Raw genomic sequence first — 18676 nt, forward strand, 5'->3', positions numbered from 1 at the left:
GGGTAAAATCGTTCCAAAGTGGACGTCGAGTCCACGTCTAATCGCACGTGGATGGATCTTGGATCGGTCGGCGACACTCGAAGAGACTCGGGGATCCTCCACTCGGAGAGTTCATCAAACTGGGAGGGGTTGTACGGTGCAGGGGTGACTGTCAGGGGGCGAACACGATTATCCAGAAAGGATCGAAGGGATCGGATTTACTCACCGCGTTCCTGAGTGGCCGTTCGATCGTCTGCCGCTGCTTTCCTCGTCCTCGTCGTCCTCGTCGTCCCTCGAGGTCGCCAGCGAGTGGGGAACAGAAGAGGGAGCACTGCTACCGGAATCGGGCCCAGGGCCCATCCTCGAACCGGAAGCACCGCTGTAGCCCGCCAAAGACGTCGACAGACCACCCCCTCCCTGGCCCTCCTCGTTCTCCGCACGATCCACCTAAAAAAACGTGCCAAGACTGGGTTAGAAAAATAAAACAAGAGTTTGTTATAGTCTAAGAACCAGCGACGAGGTTACTTACGTCATTCTGAAATGAAAATAACATTTCGTGTTCTTGCGTATAAAAATGATTAAATGTTTTGTGTTGATCATTTTACAGGATTGAGTGTAAGGATATATTATCTGACCTCGATCAAATGTTTTGTATTAAGATACAGTTGTGAATATTAGACATTTTAAATGTTATCTTATCGTTACTGGCTCTTGGACTATTAATGGACTTGCAGGTGGCATTCCACTAAGTATTCCATACTACTCATACTTATTACGTTTTTATTCAAATTTTTATCATTCATCTTATTTTATCATCGAGTTCAATTTACGTGTTAAATATTGATCGAAGAAGCCCTTCCTGCATAAAATAGGAAAGAATCCAGAATTTATCGTGGAAAAAGGTCAGCAATTAAGTGCAGTATTAGACATTGCATTTAGAATTAACGTTACACCACCTTCGGGGATTACGCGAATAATTAGGTCAATCGATTAACCGCTAATCTCGTCTTGATCGAAAGAGCGAAGATGTAATAGCCCCACACGATTACTTTAATCTGTTTCATCGATTAAACCCTTCATCTATTATGCTTAATACTTGACAGCTATCGTGGCGAATCCAATGGAACGTGAAAAATTGCTAAGTAAATGCAACGAATATATTTATTTGTAGTTTTTTATAACAAGTAACTGATCGATGTTCCAAAAATGTGAAACGAAAAGGTCGGAAACGTTATTATCGTTTCGCTTGTAAATTTGATTTTCATGAAACAAGATTGCATCTAATTTATGCCTCAAGATTAACATCAGCTTCTGAGTTTTTTAAATGTAATATTACTTTAAAGTGTTTTCTTTTTACGTGTCAAGGTGCTTGCTTTGAAATTTCTGAATAATCTTTGATAAGCCAGGATGTCTTAGGTAAAATCTCCATGAGGGTATCGAAAGGCTGATAGTGACATAATCATTTGACAAGGTTTTCAAGTGCTTCAGAAAAATAATATTCATTTAAAAGACAAAAAAGAATATATATTGCTAGCTTAATATTCAATCACTAGACTGCAAGTATATGTACAAAAATATACAAAAATATGTACAAATGCATAGATCCATACAATACAAAAAATAAAATACACGTTACACAATTTACAAGATAAACCGTACTTGAATTTAAATTTCCATTTTCCTTATCCATGTATATAAAAATATAAATTCACGTATACATCCACAGTCAATTAATCACGAATCCAGGACCATAATTCCAACTGATCGGCCAAATAAAAGTAGACACACTAAATTAACGTAGCCATTAACAAGTCCTTCGACGAGCTGATTCGGCAGAGAGCGACTCTCCTCGATAGTTGGAGGGAACAATTAAATTACTTTAACCCGTTGACCCAATTTAAGCAAGGCTATTAGTCGAACGCGTTATAACTCGAGGCATCCTGTTTCTCTCGGTTTCCTGTCCATTATCAACTGGGAATACTTAATTTGGTAAGCATCGTCGAACAGGAACGAGACAAATTGGAGACGGCGCGTGGAAAAGCGAACAAAGAGCGTTTTGTTCGTTCGTCAAGGGGTGGATAAGTGACGTTTAGATTGCGATATTATTGCTGACAGATTCCCCATGCGCCAACGCGCTTTCAAATGCATATTGCCTTTTCGCACGGAAAGAGACATCTTGCGGGGCGATGCATCGGCGTAATGGACAATCGCGTTGCAAATACGACTGTCAGTAATAATATACACCTGATGTGAATTTACGAGCACCTGGGATCGTGCAATTTTTCATTCCTCTCGTGTCATTTCTTCCTTGTATTGTCTCAATTGCTTGTTGAAGATAAATAACGAGTGAAATGAATTTTAATGTTTAGATGTAACGAAGTTACGGTAGGAATTGAGAGTTCTTCAGGGAAGAAGGAACTTGGTTAAGTTCAATATAATTCAATGCAATTCAATATAATATTAAATAATATAGTATGATGTAATACAATATGTCACATTATAACCATAATTTATATTTTTTAAATCGTTGAATATAAACTCATTCCTTATACTTATTATAAATGGTGCAATTACACATCCCAATGCAAGTATGATACAAGTATAAATTCTTTTAATGTCTATACATTACACTGACAACGTTTGTATTTTTTACCGAGTAGGTATATAGATGTATCTACTCGTAAATTTTCCTTCTCGGTAGAAGCTTTCCCATCGCTGTAATATCTAGCTTTCCTTGGGAAATACTTTTCATGAGTTACCTCGAGAGAAGTACGAAGATATTTCTTGCTGCTCGGGTAATATATAGGGAACTCAAATTCTCGATGGAATTTTATAGTACTCTGCCGAAGTCGCAACACTAATTAAGCCCTTCGAAAGTTCAGTTCGCAGTTATCGCTATTTCTAACTGGAAATTTTCTAATTTTTATAATAAACTCGCCTCGCTGCAGAATGTTAAAACATAACGAATATAGAATCTCAACAATTTATTCCATGACCAATTTATCTGATATTAATTATAATGATGTAGGTATAGAAATTTTTGCTAAAATCGAGGAAAAGCAAGAATACCTAACTTTGATTAGAAAAAAAATGTCCACGAAAGATCGAAGTATAAAAATAAAAATAGATCCTTCACTTCTCTCGTCTCAAATTTTCTGAATATTATTTGGCACACTTTCCAAGGATTTTTAACAAAATTGTTGAAAGTGTGAGATCTAGAAATTTTTAATTAGGTACTTTCGCGTCATTTATTTACGCGGGAGGAACTAATAATTACAGAAACGTTCGAGTTGTTCAACCGTGAAACGCTCGTTAAACGCACAATTTAATTTATGAACGTAATTACGTCCGTCTCGGCTCGCATATATATTTTAATACGCGGCTAAATTATATCGCGGCGGCAAGTGACGAATAAATAGAACGAGCGAGTCAAAAATGCCGCCGAATTACCAGCCGCGTTTTCGGTTCTTATCGCAAATTATTCATCGCGTGGGCATTTCAAAGTTCAAGGAGCACTCCGCGCGCAACAAAGTGGAAATGAAAAAATTATTCATTTTTCGGTACTGCTGGCGACTTCTTTCGATGCGAGCCTTGAGAACGTTGCTCATCTCGAGCGAAGGACACTAGTGTGTCATTTCCAGACTAGATACTTTTATATAGACTATAGAATTTTATTTCATTGTTATAAAAAAACTTGAGAGTAATTGTGGTAATATTGATAGAAGATTAGAAATTTAGGAATAAAATTAGAAAATGATATTGAAGATAGTTGAAGTATGGATTGTATGAATCACAGGTTATACATAGAATAATAACCATAATGCATGCAGACGTACATTGGACGTAAACTGATTTATTTTGCTCGCAGTTCGAGAATTATCTAACAATTCTAAACTAAGCTTCGTTTAGCGCAAAGTTTTCATAGGAAATTCACGTCCGTGAATTATTGGAGCGAAGTGCCGTTGAATATTCCAGAGGCAAGCAAACAACTAGAACGAAACGATATTGTCGTAACTTCGAGCTAACTGGTGGCAATTTGCTATTGATTGGAACAAATAAAATTTAGTATCTTCGATATAATTAAACATTTGTGATACATGCAGTATCATTTAGTGTTCGATTAAACATTAATAACAATTATGGTTCAGAATAAATATTTATTCGAGACATTAATCGTGAGAAATTTGTCAATATTTTAATATCTATCGAATGCACCAACTAAATATTAATTTCTGACAATAGTTAAATTAATTATTATTTAAAGAATGCTGGGGAATATAATTTTGCTGCGATATTAATGTTTCACGAATTATTTTCTCAATGGATCTAAGGAGATCTCGAATCGACCATAACGCGGTTGTTGTTCGCCCTTCCCCTTCTCTACTTCGAGAGGTACGAACAAGTCGCGATCCGCGACACAGGTATACGAAAAAAAAATTATCCTGTCGCGGAAAATCATTAAGTCTGGTACAGCAGGCGGTGGTTCTTCGTTTGAAATATTTGAAAATAATCGGTAAATCTGACCCAATTTTTTCTTAGACTTCTATCCTCACAGTTCTAATTTTCCTTTTCTCGAGATAAAACAACGCGAGAAAATTTTTCATCCGATTCTCATCCTTCGCGTTTATATTTCATTTTCATTCATATGCAAATCCGCCATAAGTTGTGTGCTGTGCTATATTACGTATCAACATGAAAATAGAATTTTATATAAATATTTTGTATAGTTCTGAGTTGGGTAAATACGCTTCTTGGTATATGCAAATGAGACGCTGTCGTGCATTGGCATATAAATTCAATATTATATATGCGCGTACGCGTATTTACTCTATTTGCTTTCTGTTAGCTGTCTGTTAGCTATCTATTACATGAATTTTATTCTATCTTGCATAAGGAAAATCATTCCTGGCTGATTTATGTGTCTATGGTATTGGACATAAGGTAAAATAGTATGTGTTAAATATTAAATTTTATTGTGATTGACGCTAGAATAATCAAGCAAGTTAATTTAATATAAAATAGGTACATCTCGAACTGCTTTTAAAAATGACTCAATTACTAACACTGCTCTTGCTCCAATTTTTAATGGCAGATATTAAAATGGAATAAAAGCTAACTACCCTGATAAATCAATGTGTCCCTTCTCCCTTTAATTTGAAGGACACAGATGTTCAACAGTTCCAGTATTAAATTCTATTAGGTCGTCCTAAAAGTTTGTGCCATTTATACTTCTATTTCTCAAATTAATATGTGAAACATACTCTTAAGTGTCACAAGAAAAGATGATCTGTCTCATTTCACAACAGTTTCTCACCTCTCTCAGATAGTCATTATACCGTTACTAGAAAATTTCTGTGGTTTTTTATTAAATTTCGACACAGTCTTCGGCACGAACTTATGGGACGACCTAATACAATATCTCTAGCCAGTATATTCGAAACGAAATTTAAAAGTCCAGAAACTGAAGTTATAGGAGCTACTGTATCAAACCTGACAGCGTATTTCCTCCAACAAGAAATCCGTAGTGACTCCTTCTATGTAAGAAAAAGTGAGAGTGAAATTCTTCAAACAGTTCAAATGATCCCCCATTTCTCCAAGCATATCAAACGTCACACGTGTTCATTGATAATTCCAATGTTCACCTATGTATTCCGCTGTTTACTTTCCGCTTGTATTTTCTCTAGGAAGAGTTATGGTAACCGACGTAAGAATTCATGACGTGTCGTTCTATTTTTCCACGGATACCCCTCGTACATCTTCGTAGTCGAAACAGTTTATTCAAGCTGGTCGAATTTCTCTGGAAAATCGTCGCCATTGTTTTCACCGACAATAGCAAGCATCGATATCGCCTCGAGGGAATCTTCGTTGCTCGAACGTTTCCTCCTCGAGTGCTCAATTATCGAAATGCTGATTCGTACACAAGCTAAACTATAGCTCCGCAAACGTCGCTTTTACGCGCCATAACTCGCATTATTTTCTTTTCCCCTGAATCATATTCGATTTACCTGCAATTTCTCGAGTATCAATGGGGATCGCGCAACAATGACGTTCTGGTGAAACATAATACTACGTTAAACCAACTCTCAGAACGTTCTTTCGCGATAACAAAGAACGTTCAAGCATAGAAGTAAAGAGGAATGATAATAATGCGTTTCTTATTGATTGTGAAAATTTTAATAAAGGGATTTGATTACAAAGGATCTTTGAAATTCTTCGATTGTAATGTAGGATGGGCCTCAGAGATTTGATTTAAGGTAGCAGAAAGGGAAAGCAGATGTGTCAGACTGAGGAAAATTATGGAGGGGTGTCCTGACGCCTAATTTAAATTTTGATAATTGGATTCCTTGGTCAGTAATATATTAAATGTTTTTCATAATTTTTGTTGACAGTGTAGAATTCATTTGATTCTTGTATAACTTCGCGAATATTTTATTTACGTTTCAAAGTACACTGGATCATTTTTTCAATTCCACTCTACTTGGGAAAAATCTATTTTTCTTTTGTGATTTCTATTCTTAAATATATTAATTTCTCTCACAACTTACAATAATTATCGACAGTCGTGAAAACGCAGTAGTTATTATTCTGTTTAAAGCCGGCGTATTATTTTTTATTATTTTATCTTTTCTCGTGTATCAGTATAATATAATAATAAAATACAAAGGTCTACCAAGCTGCGATATGTATGATCGAAGTTTTGAATCGGTGGAGAATTTTGACAGATGATTACGGTGATCACTTGTATACGCTAGTACAATGATGGACGACTATAACGATCGGTAGTATCGAAAGGAAAGGATCTAGGACTCGCTGAAAGAGGATCGGCTGGTTATGCTCTAGTGACGAGTGCTAGAGGTGCACTTCTATTCGATCCATGGTAAGAATATCTACCGCGGGTGTTTCCACAAATTTCGTGATATCCAGGGATCACAAACGACGACGAAATTGGATGCAGCGGCCCTTAGATTCGAGTATCCAGGTTTAAAAGCACTTCTGGAAATGATCCGATTTCGAGGAGCCGTTTGAATTCCTCGCTGGCATACTTACATATGTACAGTCTCGAACAAAACTATCGAGCCATATGATTTCTTCGATGCTTGGCAAAAGGAAATACATTTTTCTCAAGGAAAGTAAGAATTATTTTGGAACGCGTGATAATAAAAGGTAATAGATAGGCTTAAGACATAATAATAAGTGTCTAAAAAATAATTTACACGAATAAATACATGAATTAACCATTACTTGGAATGATAAGGAAAACAAAATTCTTTTGCACGATTTGCATCATATTTATCATTTCTGTAATATTATACTGATGCATGGAGGAAGATAAAATAATAACAAAAAATCCTCAGGCTTTAACTGAATAATAAATACCTAAGTATATAAATGAGAACGTGAATTGTTTATAAATGAGAATGAGTATGTTTAACGATAAGTGCCACGTTATTAACATTGTTTTTAACAACTATAGGAACACGTGTTAATTGCACCTGAGGTTTTAGAGAAAATGTATAGTTACGATGTGAGAATCTAGCGCAGTCATATTCTGTTAGCAACCTGCCTTAGAAGTAACTCCCCCCTCGTTCGTACTCATTGTAGGACAGCCTGTGCTTTAAGTGCACTAAGGATCTCACTTTACACACGTACATGTAAATTTCAGTATACGTGGACTCGTTACATATGCCGCGAAAGGAATAACTGAAATTTTGTTGAAAGGAGTTCCCTCGACCAAAAAAGTCAAGCGGCGGTCCAACGAATTTCAAGCAAGCGGTATACAAAATTCTCAATATTGAAGGCTGAATGTGATTCTTTTCGGGTAGCCAATTATTTTCTTCGCGAGACTGGACCCACGCGAAAAGCCATACCGGGAGGTGAAAAGCTTTTTATGGTAACGTTTCTGCACACTTATTTTCTATGTAAATTCATATTTAACCACGCGACGAAAAAAAAAATACCTTGTGTTGATTTTTGTACGTTCTATTAGTTAGTTTTTATCGTTTGAGGGAGTTGTGATATTCCCAGTTTTAGGCAGCGATCTGAATTGTTTATTATTTAGAAAATTAACGACGTTTCGAAACTCTGTTCTAGAATTTAAAGAGAAGGATATTTTACATGTAAAATAAAATACAATAAACCTTAACAAGATAAAGGAACTAGAGGTTTGAAAAATTGAAACCAAAAGAAAAATTAAATAATATTCAGAATTAAATTATGATGCTCCAAAAATTGTGATATAAATTTAGAAAATTACGATGTTTTGAAACGTGAAATTTAATTAGGTATGAGAATATTTTTGAACAATTGTCTTGTTATGAAACTCATCCAGTTATATTTGATAATGTCACGTACATACAACGAAGCGCGCTACGTTTTCTTCGTTGACACGTTAATTAAACTTGATTGTCGGAATGAAAAAAAATATGATTTCTCTGTACCCGGCAGCACGTGTTAGGGATCGTTAACGAACCGAAACGTGGGATTTCGTGCACGTCCGCGCTTTAAATTAAATTCTTTATTCAGCGACAAGGCAGACAAGATTCATAGTGTTCACTGTTAAACGGTGGTAAATAAAAAGCAGCATTCGTTTGAAAAAGATTAACGTTCGCCGTTGTCTACTTCGCTATAACTTCGCAATAAATCTTCCCTGCAAACTTTGACTAATTATTTTTCATGATTAAAATACATATTTTATGGTCGTAAAATAGAAAATCGTGAAAAGAAGACATTCCTAAGTATTTCTTGTATATATCATATCTTGTATATCTTGTATCATATTTCTTCATATATCTTGTATATATCAATACGTGTACTAGAAAATTACAGTTTTTAAAAAAAATTCTGATACCTACGTTACGTTACACGTTTAAAAACACAGTAATTTTATAAATTTATATTACAATTTTTGGAACATTATAATTTAATTTTTCTTTCGATTTCGCATATGTGTTTGAAACCCGAACAAAAATTCTTGCAAGTTGACTTATTAAAAACAAAGAAGTACAAATGCGCTATGGACACATAGTCGCTAATCGCACTATTAATGCTGGTTATCAGGTGAACTTGGAGAAATAAGTATTCCCATCGCTCAGCCTGAATTTTTCACCGACTTTAACAAATCCCGACCATCAGAAATCTGCGTCGAACTTGGAAAATGCCAACCGAGTTTCCAACAACGTCCCACTTTCCGTCGACTAGAAATTCGCAAGTAGGTTAACTATGGTCCTCAAACTTTCGCGTTTAGGTAAATCCGTTTAGGTAAAAGCGTCGATTTAAAGGAAACCAAAATGGACGTTGAAATATAAAAAAGGGTGTTCTATCCCTCAGTTTCATATTTTGCGTAAAAACTCTTTCGTAATTCAAATTCCACTAAATGTTTATCTAAAATGTGTCAAATTAATGTCGAAACAGCTGATTTTAATTATGGATTCTTAAATGATGACTAAACTGAATAGCTGATTTTTGAAATTAATCATCGTATCATATCTATTTACAATATTTTATTTCGAATAAAACAGAAGTCGTCCAAGTGGATCGTGTCGAGTTGCCTTTGTCGCAGTAATTCCCAAATTCTCGCGTATGGCACCATCGCGGTGCCACCTGGAATCGAGCATCAACTCGCGTATGGCGTCACGCTGGCGCCAGCGAATGGGGAAGTGTTCATCCTCGAAAAGCCGCATGTCATAAACGTACCAACGAAATTCTCACGTATCGGACGGGTGGATCGGACTTTACGTACGGAAGAATATGTATTATGGAAGAATTCTTTTATTTCGAGATGAATTTTTATAAAATATTCTATCGTTTAAAGTCTCTAAAACACTTCTCCTAAATCAATGAATAGAATCTTGTACTTCCTTATATGAATAAATATAACAAATTTCAAAAGAGCGGGTCAATTGCTTTGCCACAAAAGAATCACGATAATTCCTCTGCTCTGAAACACTTCTCCTAAATCAATGAATAGAATCTTGTACTTCCTTATATAAATAAATATAACAAATTTCAAAAGCCAGTGTTAATTGCTTTGCCATAAAAGAATCACGATAATTCCTCTGCTCTGAAACACTTCTCCTAAATCAATGAATAGAATCTTGTACTTCCTTATATAAATAAATATAACAAATTTCAAAAGATTGTGTCAATTGCTTTGCCATAAAAGAATCACGATAATTCCTCTGCTCTGAAACACTTCTCCTAAATCAATGAATAGAATCTTGTACTTCCTTATATAAATAAATATAACAAATTTCAAAAGCCAGTGTTAATTGCTTTGGCGGTAAAAGAATAACGAAAATTGTCTCTGCAACTGGTAAAAATAAAAGAGCACCCCCTTCAACTATAACTAGCGACTATCAAGTAGTCGTTCTATATCTAAAGTCAATGCCACGCAATAAAATTATAAAACATTCTACATTTTCCAGAGCCAAAAGAACAGCTTTAAAATTCGAATTGCCACAAAATTGACAAATGACGGAACCAATACCGAAGATAATTGCACAGCGCAAGGCTCAGAATGCTCCGTACAGGTCAAGGAGCCTCGAATGATAAATGTTCCGACACATTGTTAACCAGTGACGCGGTGTTTGCTGGCGATAACTCACGAACAGCTGGAGTATAATTTCCAGATCCGCTGTTTCCGCCATTCTTGCAAAAGAACTTTCCGACGAAGGCCAAGCGGCGCTTAGGCATCGCGAAAATATATCAGAATTCGCTTTCAACTTTGCGGCGAACTTCCTGGGGGCAAAAGTCTCGCGACAAACGAGCGGTTCACGCCAGGGGGAACTTTTTCGAATTCGCCAACGTGTCAAGTTTTACGCGTTCATGCGTCATTTAACCCAAACAGTGCGCAAAGTGGAGAACGAGTACCAGGGTCGTTCAGAAATCGCTATTTTTTTTTTGTGCCTCGATACGCTTTTGTCGCCGCCAACGGCTGCGTTCGCGAGATTTCCAAAATGAAACCAAACTACCGTCGAAAATATTTTCGTAAACGTCACTCGATCTCGACGATCGATGCTCAGCCCGCGAAGTGACGACAAGAATTGCGCGAATATTTTTTTACGGAATTCCTGCCTCGTGTTTTTTTCCGTGGATTTAGTTAAGGTGACAGAGGGTGATGAAGGAAATTCTGGTGGGGTATTCTTTCATTGTTTACTAATTTAAGGAGGTTCGACTCGAGAATATTTTTCCAGGTGACTGTAGGAGTGTTTTTTCGTTTAGTTGATTGGTTATTTTTATTATTATCTTGTGTGTGATGATTATTCTTTCATCGTTTACTGATTTAAGGAGTCTCGACTCAAGGATATTTTTCTGGGTGGTAGTAGGAGTCTTTTCGTTTAGTTGTTTAGTTACTTTTATTATTATCTTGTGTGTATTATATTATTTTTATGTATTCCATTTGTTTAAACAGGAATTGCGAGAAAATAAATGGGAGTGAACGTTATAAAATGCTTGTCAACCCTTTGCTGTTAAATTATCTAAGCGCTATCTAGAGGTTTTATTTTTTTCTTTAGCCCAGTTTTTTGTTTATACATGAAGAACGGGTCTGTCCCGTATGAATTCCCAAATATGCATCTCTTTAGGACCATCCTAAGTTCGTAGCACCCTGTTACGAGTCGCTTACGTGGAAATACAGCCGCAAATGCATTTCAACAGGACTAAGTTAATTGCTCGTTTACAGTGCTTTGTGAAGTGCGGTCAGTTACCACGTGTAATAATGGAACGCATGAAGCACCTGGCGTTAAACGAAATATCCCCGTTTAGCGTGGAACGATTATGGCACACTGAAATACGCGAACAATCAGAGGCCTTTATTAACATTCGCAACATTGCGACTGTATTGTGGATCTCTAATTGCGTTAGGTTTCCCTGGTACGCTTATACTCGAAACAATTCAATTTCACAAAGACACAATGCGAATGAAAACACTTGTTTGCCAAACGAATTCAGAGAATATACAGACGTGCAGTGTTATTAAAATTGTATGACTTTTCGTTTTATTGTACATGTATTGTTTACACTACCATAAATACAATCTGCGAACCATTTGCAAAGATTTTCTGATTTCATTTCAAGACAATTTCACAAATATTTGCGAGGCAATCGACGTGTCAAAGCGTGCACTTAAATCCTAAAAAAAAATTCTTAAATTTTGACCACGACAGCTGCGAGTGTTTATTAAGCAGATAATTAAGAAAAACGCTCGCGTGGAATATTTGCCAACTTTGCACTCGAGAATTTCGGTCGCGTTGTCGCCACTTCCGCCTCGCTATGCACCGCTGATTTTCATCGACAGAGATAATTTCTCTCGCCCCTTCGATTAACAAGCTACGGCGGGACGTCGTCGAGTTGTCGAACGGCATCGAAGGTATCACGACGAAATTCATCGTCGATCGACTACCGAGCAATTAGTTTCATTATCGAATCGACGGCCGACGGGGTCCTCGAAAATCGGGAGCATCGATCCGTCGGACACCGAGGACGCCGAAAGAGCTTTTCCAACGATCGCGCGAACTCGACGTCGAAATGATGATTTCGTTAATCGCCGCGCGTCATTATCGAATAAATAACCGTGGTTCCCTGACCAAAGCTGCGGATCCGGCTCGTAAACGGCGGTGACGCGTGGAGCTCGAAGATTTCGCCTGGTTCACCGTAAAAGCCACTTTTATTTTCGCGAAACGCGTTCCGTCGGTCCTCAAGCTTCCCCGACATAAAGAGGATCATATAAACACCGGGAAAAGCTTCGAATCCTTGGTTTGCCTTTCGCAGATTCAATCGTGGACCGTGTGGTCCTCGTTCTGTCGAGGGTTTGCGGTTGATTGCGACGATCGCGAAATTTTATGTCTGGTGTGATAAAAAAAATAGTGTATCGATTGGAAGGGAAATTATCCAGTTTATGAGAGAGACATTAACTTCTCGAGGGATATTGACACATATGAACCTCTGGTTTATATCAGAATTATCGTTATTTACGATCACAGTTCCTTTGAGGATTAACAAATATATAATCTTGAAGCGAGATCGCATATTTGTGTGTTAAAATCGATTCGGAGCACAACAAATAATTTATTTAAAATTCGAGAGGTTGGATTGACCTAAGATTGACCTAATTCGTAATAAACTATCTGTATCTGACGAGATTCTGGACCAAACTGTTTAAGGTCAAAAAATAGCTAATTTATATTTCTATAATTGAGACTATATATATTTCTAATGAGACTTTCCTCTCGTATACAAATTTATTTTCTATATTTGATCCCGCTACAAGAAATTTTCTTCATGATTAATGCGGTCATGATTAATATTTTTAAATGTATTACAAAAAGAATTTTCATTATGAACAAAAAATCGTATATATTTTATGAGATTCAGGGCGAAACTTTTAAAAGCTCATTGTCCTAATTCGTAATGCATTATCTGAATAGAGCCCGACGAGATTGTTGGTCAGAAATCATTGTCCTACTTCGAATATTATCATATGAATAAAATGTTATGAGGTTCTGGGCCTCGAAGCTAGAAATCAATGTCCTATAAGCAAACAAAAGAATACTGTTCGATTCAGCGATCATATTTTCCGCCCCGCAGGGCTTGTATTCCATCGGTTCGGTTGACCGCAGCGAAACACGTGTCGTTTTGAAAACTCGCGTATGCTGCAATCCGAGTGAACTCGAGCGTGACGACTGCAGGATATCGATCGAAGCTCATGATGAGAAATTCGAGATCCAGAAATAAATCCTCTCCCCCAATTGGGCCAGAATCTTTCCTTAAAAAATTATCGCCAAGAAGGACAGTCTAGGAATTTCTTATTGAAAATGATTCTTTTTACCAGTTTATATTTTTGTGTGTTACCGTCCGTACTTTTCTCTTTAAACAGAAATATCGTTATGTAATTATATAACAGAGTACTTCCTCGAAAAAATATACAATTTAAAATTCATGTTTGTCTATACCTTTGTTTAAAAAAAAAAAATGTTATCCTGATTAGACAAGAACTAATTTCCACGTGATTCCGTTAATTAAATTGTATAGAATTAACAAACAGTGAAAACATAGTTTCGATAAATATTTAAAAAAATCTGTAACGATCAACGTTACAATTACACTGCAATAATTCCACAGGAATTAAATGGAATAAAATCAATATCGTCGTTGAAAATTTCCCCAAGGAATGAAACCTGTAATAATGTTTTCTGAAATTACATTAATTTCTCGAACATCCACCAATCTTCCTTCAATCTTTTACTTCATTTTTCGATCCCTTTAATCATTCCCATTATTCCTCTCACAATTATTCCCCGAACGTACAAGTTTTTTTGTCAATTCTTCCCCTCCTTTCCTGCTTTCAATCACCACCAACGTTTGCTAGACCTACCCCCTTCCTCGCGGGTTACATTCGCGTGCAAAGGGTTAATGATGATCGTGTTCTTGTCTCGCATCGCGAACTCTTGACCGAGCTCTGCATACGACGTTATACCGAAGTCGCAGACAATGTCGTCCAAGTGAATATCGCTGCTTTCGAGACGGGGACGGACGCTGCGTCTCTATTTAGGATGCTGCTACACGCTACGTGTAGATCTGGCGTCCTTTGTTCCGCGGTGCTGCAGTCTAGTGATTACGAGGGCGCGCTTTAATGCGCGTTGTGAAGTACGTGTTCGCGTAAAGCTTTCAGGGGATTCCTCCCTCTCCCCTTCGAGTTACATTGAAATCAGTCCTCGTAACGTTTCGTGTTTGGAGGAGTATTGTCCCGTTTGCGTTTTACATATTTCATGAACGATGCGGTACGTTTGGCTCGAATTTGAGAGAAGGTGTACGTTTGCGCAATAACAGTTTGTACTATGACACATTTATATGTGATTATTTGATTAAATATAGTATATTGTGTAATTCTATGTAATTATATTATAATTTGAAATTATTCAATCGCTAATGAATTATATAGCACTCGGTCGTCCTCAAATTAATATGTGAAATATACTCTTAGGCGTTATAAAATTAGGTAATATCCCTTATTTTACAAGACTTTCTCACCTTTACAATTTTAATATAAGTATATAATCAATTATTGATCGAGTAATTTCAAATACCAAAGAGACCCATAAAAATAAATTATCAAATCGTCTATAATAAATTTCTAGGAACGACATTAAGGAATATATTCCACTGAATATTCTTCGAAGAATATTTTCTCAATTTTTATGTATAATGTTATTCATAGAATATCTTTGCATCTACAAGGAGATCACTAACTAATGGAACCAAACTATCGATTAACATTCAATTAAAAAATTTCCATTCTACAAAATATTCTCGAGCCACAACAGGAGCTAAAAATGTGAATAGTAATTTATTTTTCAAAGAAGCTTCGTGAAGTATCTAAAATACTATTATTTCGCGAAGCAGTCTTACTTCTGCCCCTGGCGATATCAACGCTTATCTGGAATTGTTAGATCTTAGGCACACACGGGATGTGAATAGCCCATGACGCATAAGAGGTCGTTGAAATTTTATATAGCATCCCATGAACATTACTGCCGCCCATGTGGACAAAGTGTTCCGTTTAACTTCCAAACGGGATCAGCTGAGAGAGCGCGCTCGATCGAAGAAGTTAAATGAACGGGAGTTGATGGAAGTCGTGTGAGTTATTGAAACATCGGGAATAAAAGTCGCCGGATGACGCGTTAAGAACGTTTTACGATCACTTATACTCATACATGCAACTTTTCTCCTAGACGCTCCTTTGGTATTTTTCCTAGGTGTTTTTCTGCATGCAAGTCATTTTATCACGTTCGTTTTGTACGTACAGTTACACGATCGAACGCAACACTTGGGTTGGTTATGAAAAATGTCAGATTGGATACAATTAATATAAATATGCACGTATCATTCAATTTAGACAGTTTTCTGTAATAGACATAGCAAGGTATGAATATTTATGAGACTGACTGTACATTGGTGAATATAAAATAGCCGAATATACAGTGGTTTGAACAATTAAAGATTTAAAACAATGTCTCCCTACTACGAAAAAATTATTTTTCACAACTACAATTTTTAATATTACATATGTACATTACTAGTTAAATATAAAAAGCAATAATTTCACCTCCTTTTTCCGTTAAAATATTAAGTATTTACCTTCGGATCTACAATTATTCACCCCCACTGTGTATTTCCGCAGCGAACGGATTAACGAGAGCCACAATGCGAAAGGTTCGCGAATGCGCGTCACGTCTTCACCGTTGGCTCATATGGGTCATTGTGTTACGGGCTTAAATTCTGCCAGAGCGAAACAATATCGGCTAACAAGCGTCTGGACGACTGACTTTTTGCCGCGTCTGATTAACGCACGTAATTTCAGAAGGGAATTTAAATGCGCATTAATTTACATAGCAAATTACAGGGAACGACGGGCACCCTTCGTTCTTTCACGCGTCCGGCGCTTCGTGGCTCTCGACGCGATCCCGCGGCGGCGAATTATGAATAATATAAGTTATGTTAATTTCTCGGCACAATTTTCGCCACGAAATTCTCTTCGAGATCTATCTTTGGGGTTATACTCTATGTCTATCAAAGAAATCTATGTCTATCAATAGAAATTGTCTAATTTAGATGACAGGTTCGATGTTTCCAAATAAATGTTTCAGTATAGAAACAGGGGGTAGCTGAGACGATTCTGAACCATAATTTGCTTTGGAAAAATTTCGGGTGGTGCTTCGTTCACAATTCAAAAACGAAGCACCACCCGAAATTTTTGCAAAGGAAATTGTCGTTTAAAATCGTCTCAGCTACCCCCGTTTTCAGTTCTTACACTAATTCTGAGACACTCTGTATAGTATCATAATATTACATATCACTATTTGTCTCAACAAAGATAGTAAGGCCAACCATATTTTCTATATTCATCAATTATTGATCACTCGACTAATAGAAACATGATTCCTCCTTGCTATGTCCATTACTGAATAAAAACAAACTCCGAATTAAATTAGCAGCTGACCATCAGCAATTTCTTTGCTTTTATTCTTTCGTCAAGCATAGACATATAACAAGTGATGAAATACTATCGAGCGGTGGGCTAAATGGTTCGACAAAGATGCAGGGTGGGCGCGATCATGTTACGTTTCAGCGAAAACGATTGATGGCGCACGTAAACGTACCAGACTCGTTCGCGTACGTGCAAACTGCGCTACGTTTAATGCATACCCAACACCGCGACGTAGGGGTCTGCGTTAATAATGTTATCTTGTTATATAGGAAGCGAATTACCAGGGAGCGATTGGCACATTTCTCTATCGAGGCTTGCTTCGGTGCACTCACGCCAGTAATAAGCGTTCGTTGGTTTCCTCTCTTTTTTTCCAAGCAAACCGAACTAAAAGAACACTTAAGCTACTTAACTTTTCACCAGTCAGGTTACAAACGCGGTTGCTTTGATGGACCTGACCCCGAAAGCTGTTCAACTAAATAAAAGCGATGCACGTTGTCTACCCTTTATATTTCGATTATCCTCCTGAATTTTAGCGTTGGGTAAACGAATATTTTGTTTACGGTGTTTACTATTGCACCCACAGAATTATTCCAAGAATTTCTCTGCGTAATTTTTATAATATTTCTACACCGCTCCTGGCACAAAATATTTATTATTTAAAAGTAGTGTTCCCAAAAGTCTCGCCTGTACAATAAATAAAGGTGTAATACTCCACTATAGCTACACAACATGCATTCAGTCAGTTCCATAAACATTCGTACCATCTAGGTCTATTAACGGAATCTCTCGACATTAAACGATAGGTTTAATGTTTCAAAGTGTATTTGATTATGAGCATCGATGAAGCATTTATTTGAAAATATTAAACCTATCATTTAATTTAGACGGAGTTCTTCTATAAAGGGTACGAATATTGGACTGACTGTACATTATAATACACTGTACTTTACGATACGAACACCATCGATTTCCCTCCTAGATTGTCTAAAGTACCAAAAAGAAAATTTCCTGTTATCAGGAAGATGTCTACGACCTCCCCCATCGCGTGGCCTTATGAATACGGATGAACCTCGCGTCGCAGTCGATATGATGAAGACGCGGTGTAATTTTAGCCTATGACACGGTATTTGACAAAGATGATCCAGCGTTAGTAATATCGGGGCTGAGATAAATCTTGGCACGTTACTTTGGTAGATTCGGGTCACGGTGGAACCGACGTTTCTGACGTATGAGATCTACCTCTCGCGATATTCCATCAGTCTTTCGAAGGTTGATCGTGATATATAAGCCGTCGAGACAAATAAGCAGTTACAGGTTTTAGATGAGACAACAGCGGGGGGGGGGGGGCAGATCTCGCGAGAATAGATTCGCGTTAGACGTTAGCCCCCGCGCGAATAAATTTAAATTGAGCACAGCCTCGAGAGAATGGATGAATCGCGGTAGCGTCGAGAGAGATTTACCGATGACTCGAAGCTCAATCCTCGCTCACGTCCTGGAACGTGCACCAGGGTTAGTTCTGAAAGGGTATTCTGGTCTAGATTAGGACTGTGGAAGCAATCTTCCCGTGATCGAGCGGGATAATCGTTGAAGGCACGAAACATTTGGCTTCTTCTTATTTCGTAATAAAATATTATACAAAAAATTGCAGATGCAATACCTATAAATATTCTATTCGTTATATTTCTGGATTAACACGAATCGAGTTGAACGAAC

General features: G+C 37.1%; 1 protein-coding gene across 10 annotated transcripts in view; it reads right to left on the bottom strand.

The window, feature by feature from the left end:
- Positions 1-18676, bottom strand: part of LOC128884605 (uncharacterized) — a 142671-nt gene that overhangs the window by 57929 nt on the left and 66066 nt on the right. For all 10 annotated transcript variants that reach the window (XM_054138110.1, XM_054138094.1, XM_054138101.1 and 7 more), the window contains one exon: positions 206-426. In XM_054138110.1, the coding sequence (XP_053994085.1) occupies positions 206-426 (221 nt within the window). The remainder of the gene's footprint in view (positions 1-205; positions 427-18676) is intronic.

Source organism: Hylaeus volcanicus, chromosome 1 (assembly GCF_026283585.1).
Source record: "Hylaeus volcanicus isolate JK05 chromosome 1, UHH_iyHylVolc1.0_haploid, whole genome shotgun sequence".
In the NCBI taxonomy this organism is placed as follows: domain Eukaryota; kingdom Metazoa; phylum Arthropoda; class Insecta; order Hymenoptera; family Colletidae; genus Hylaeus; species Hylaeus volcanicus.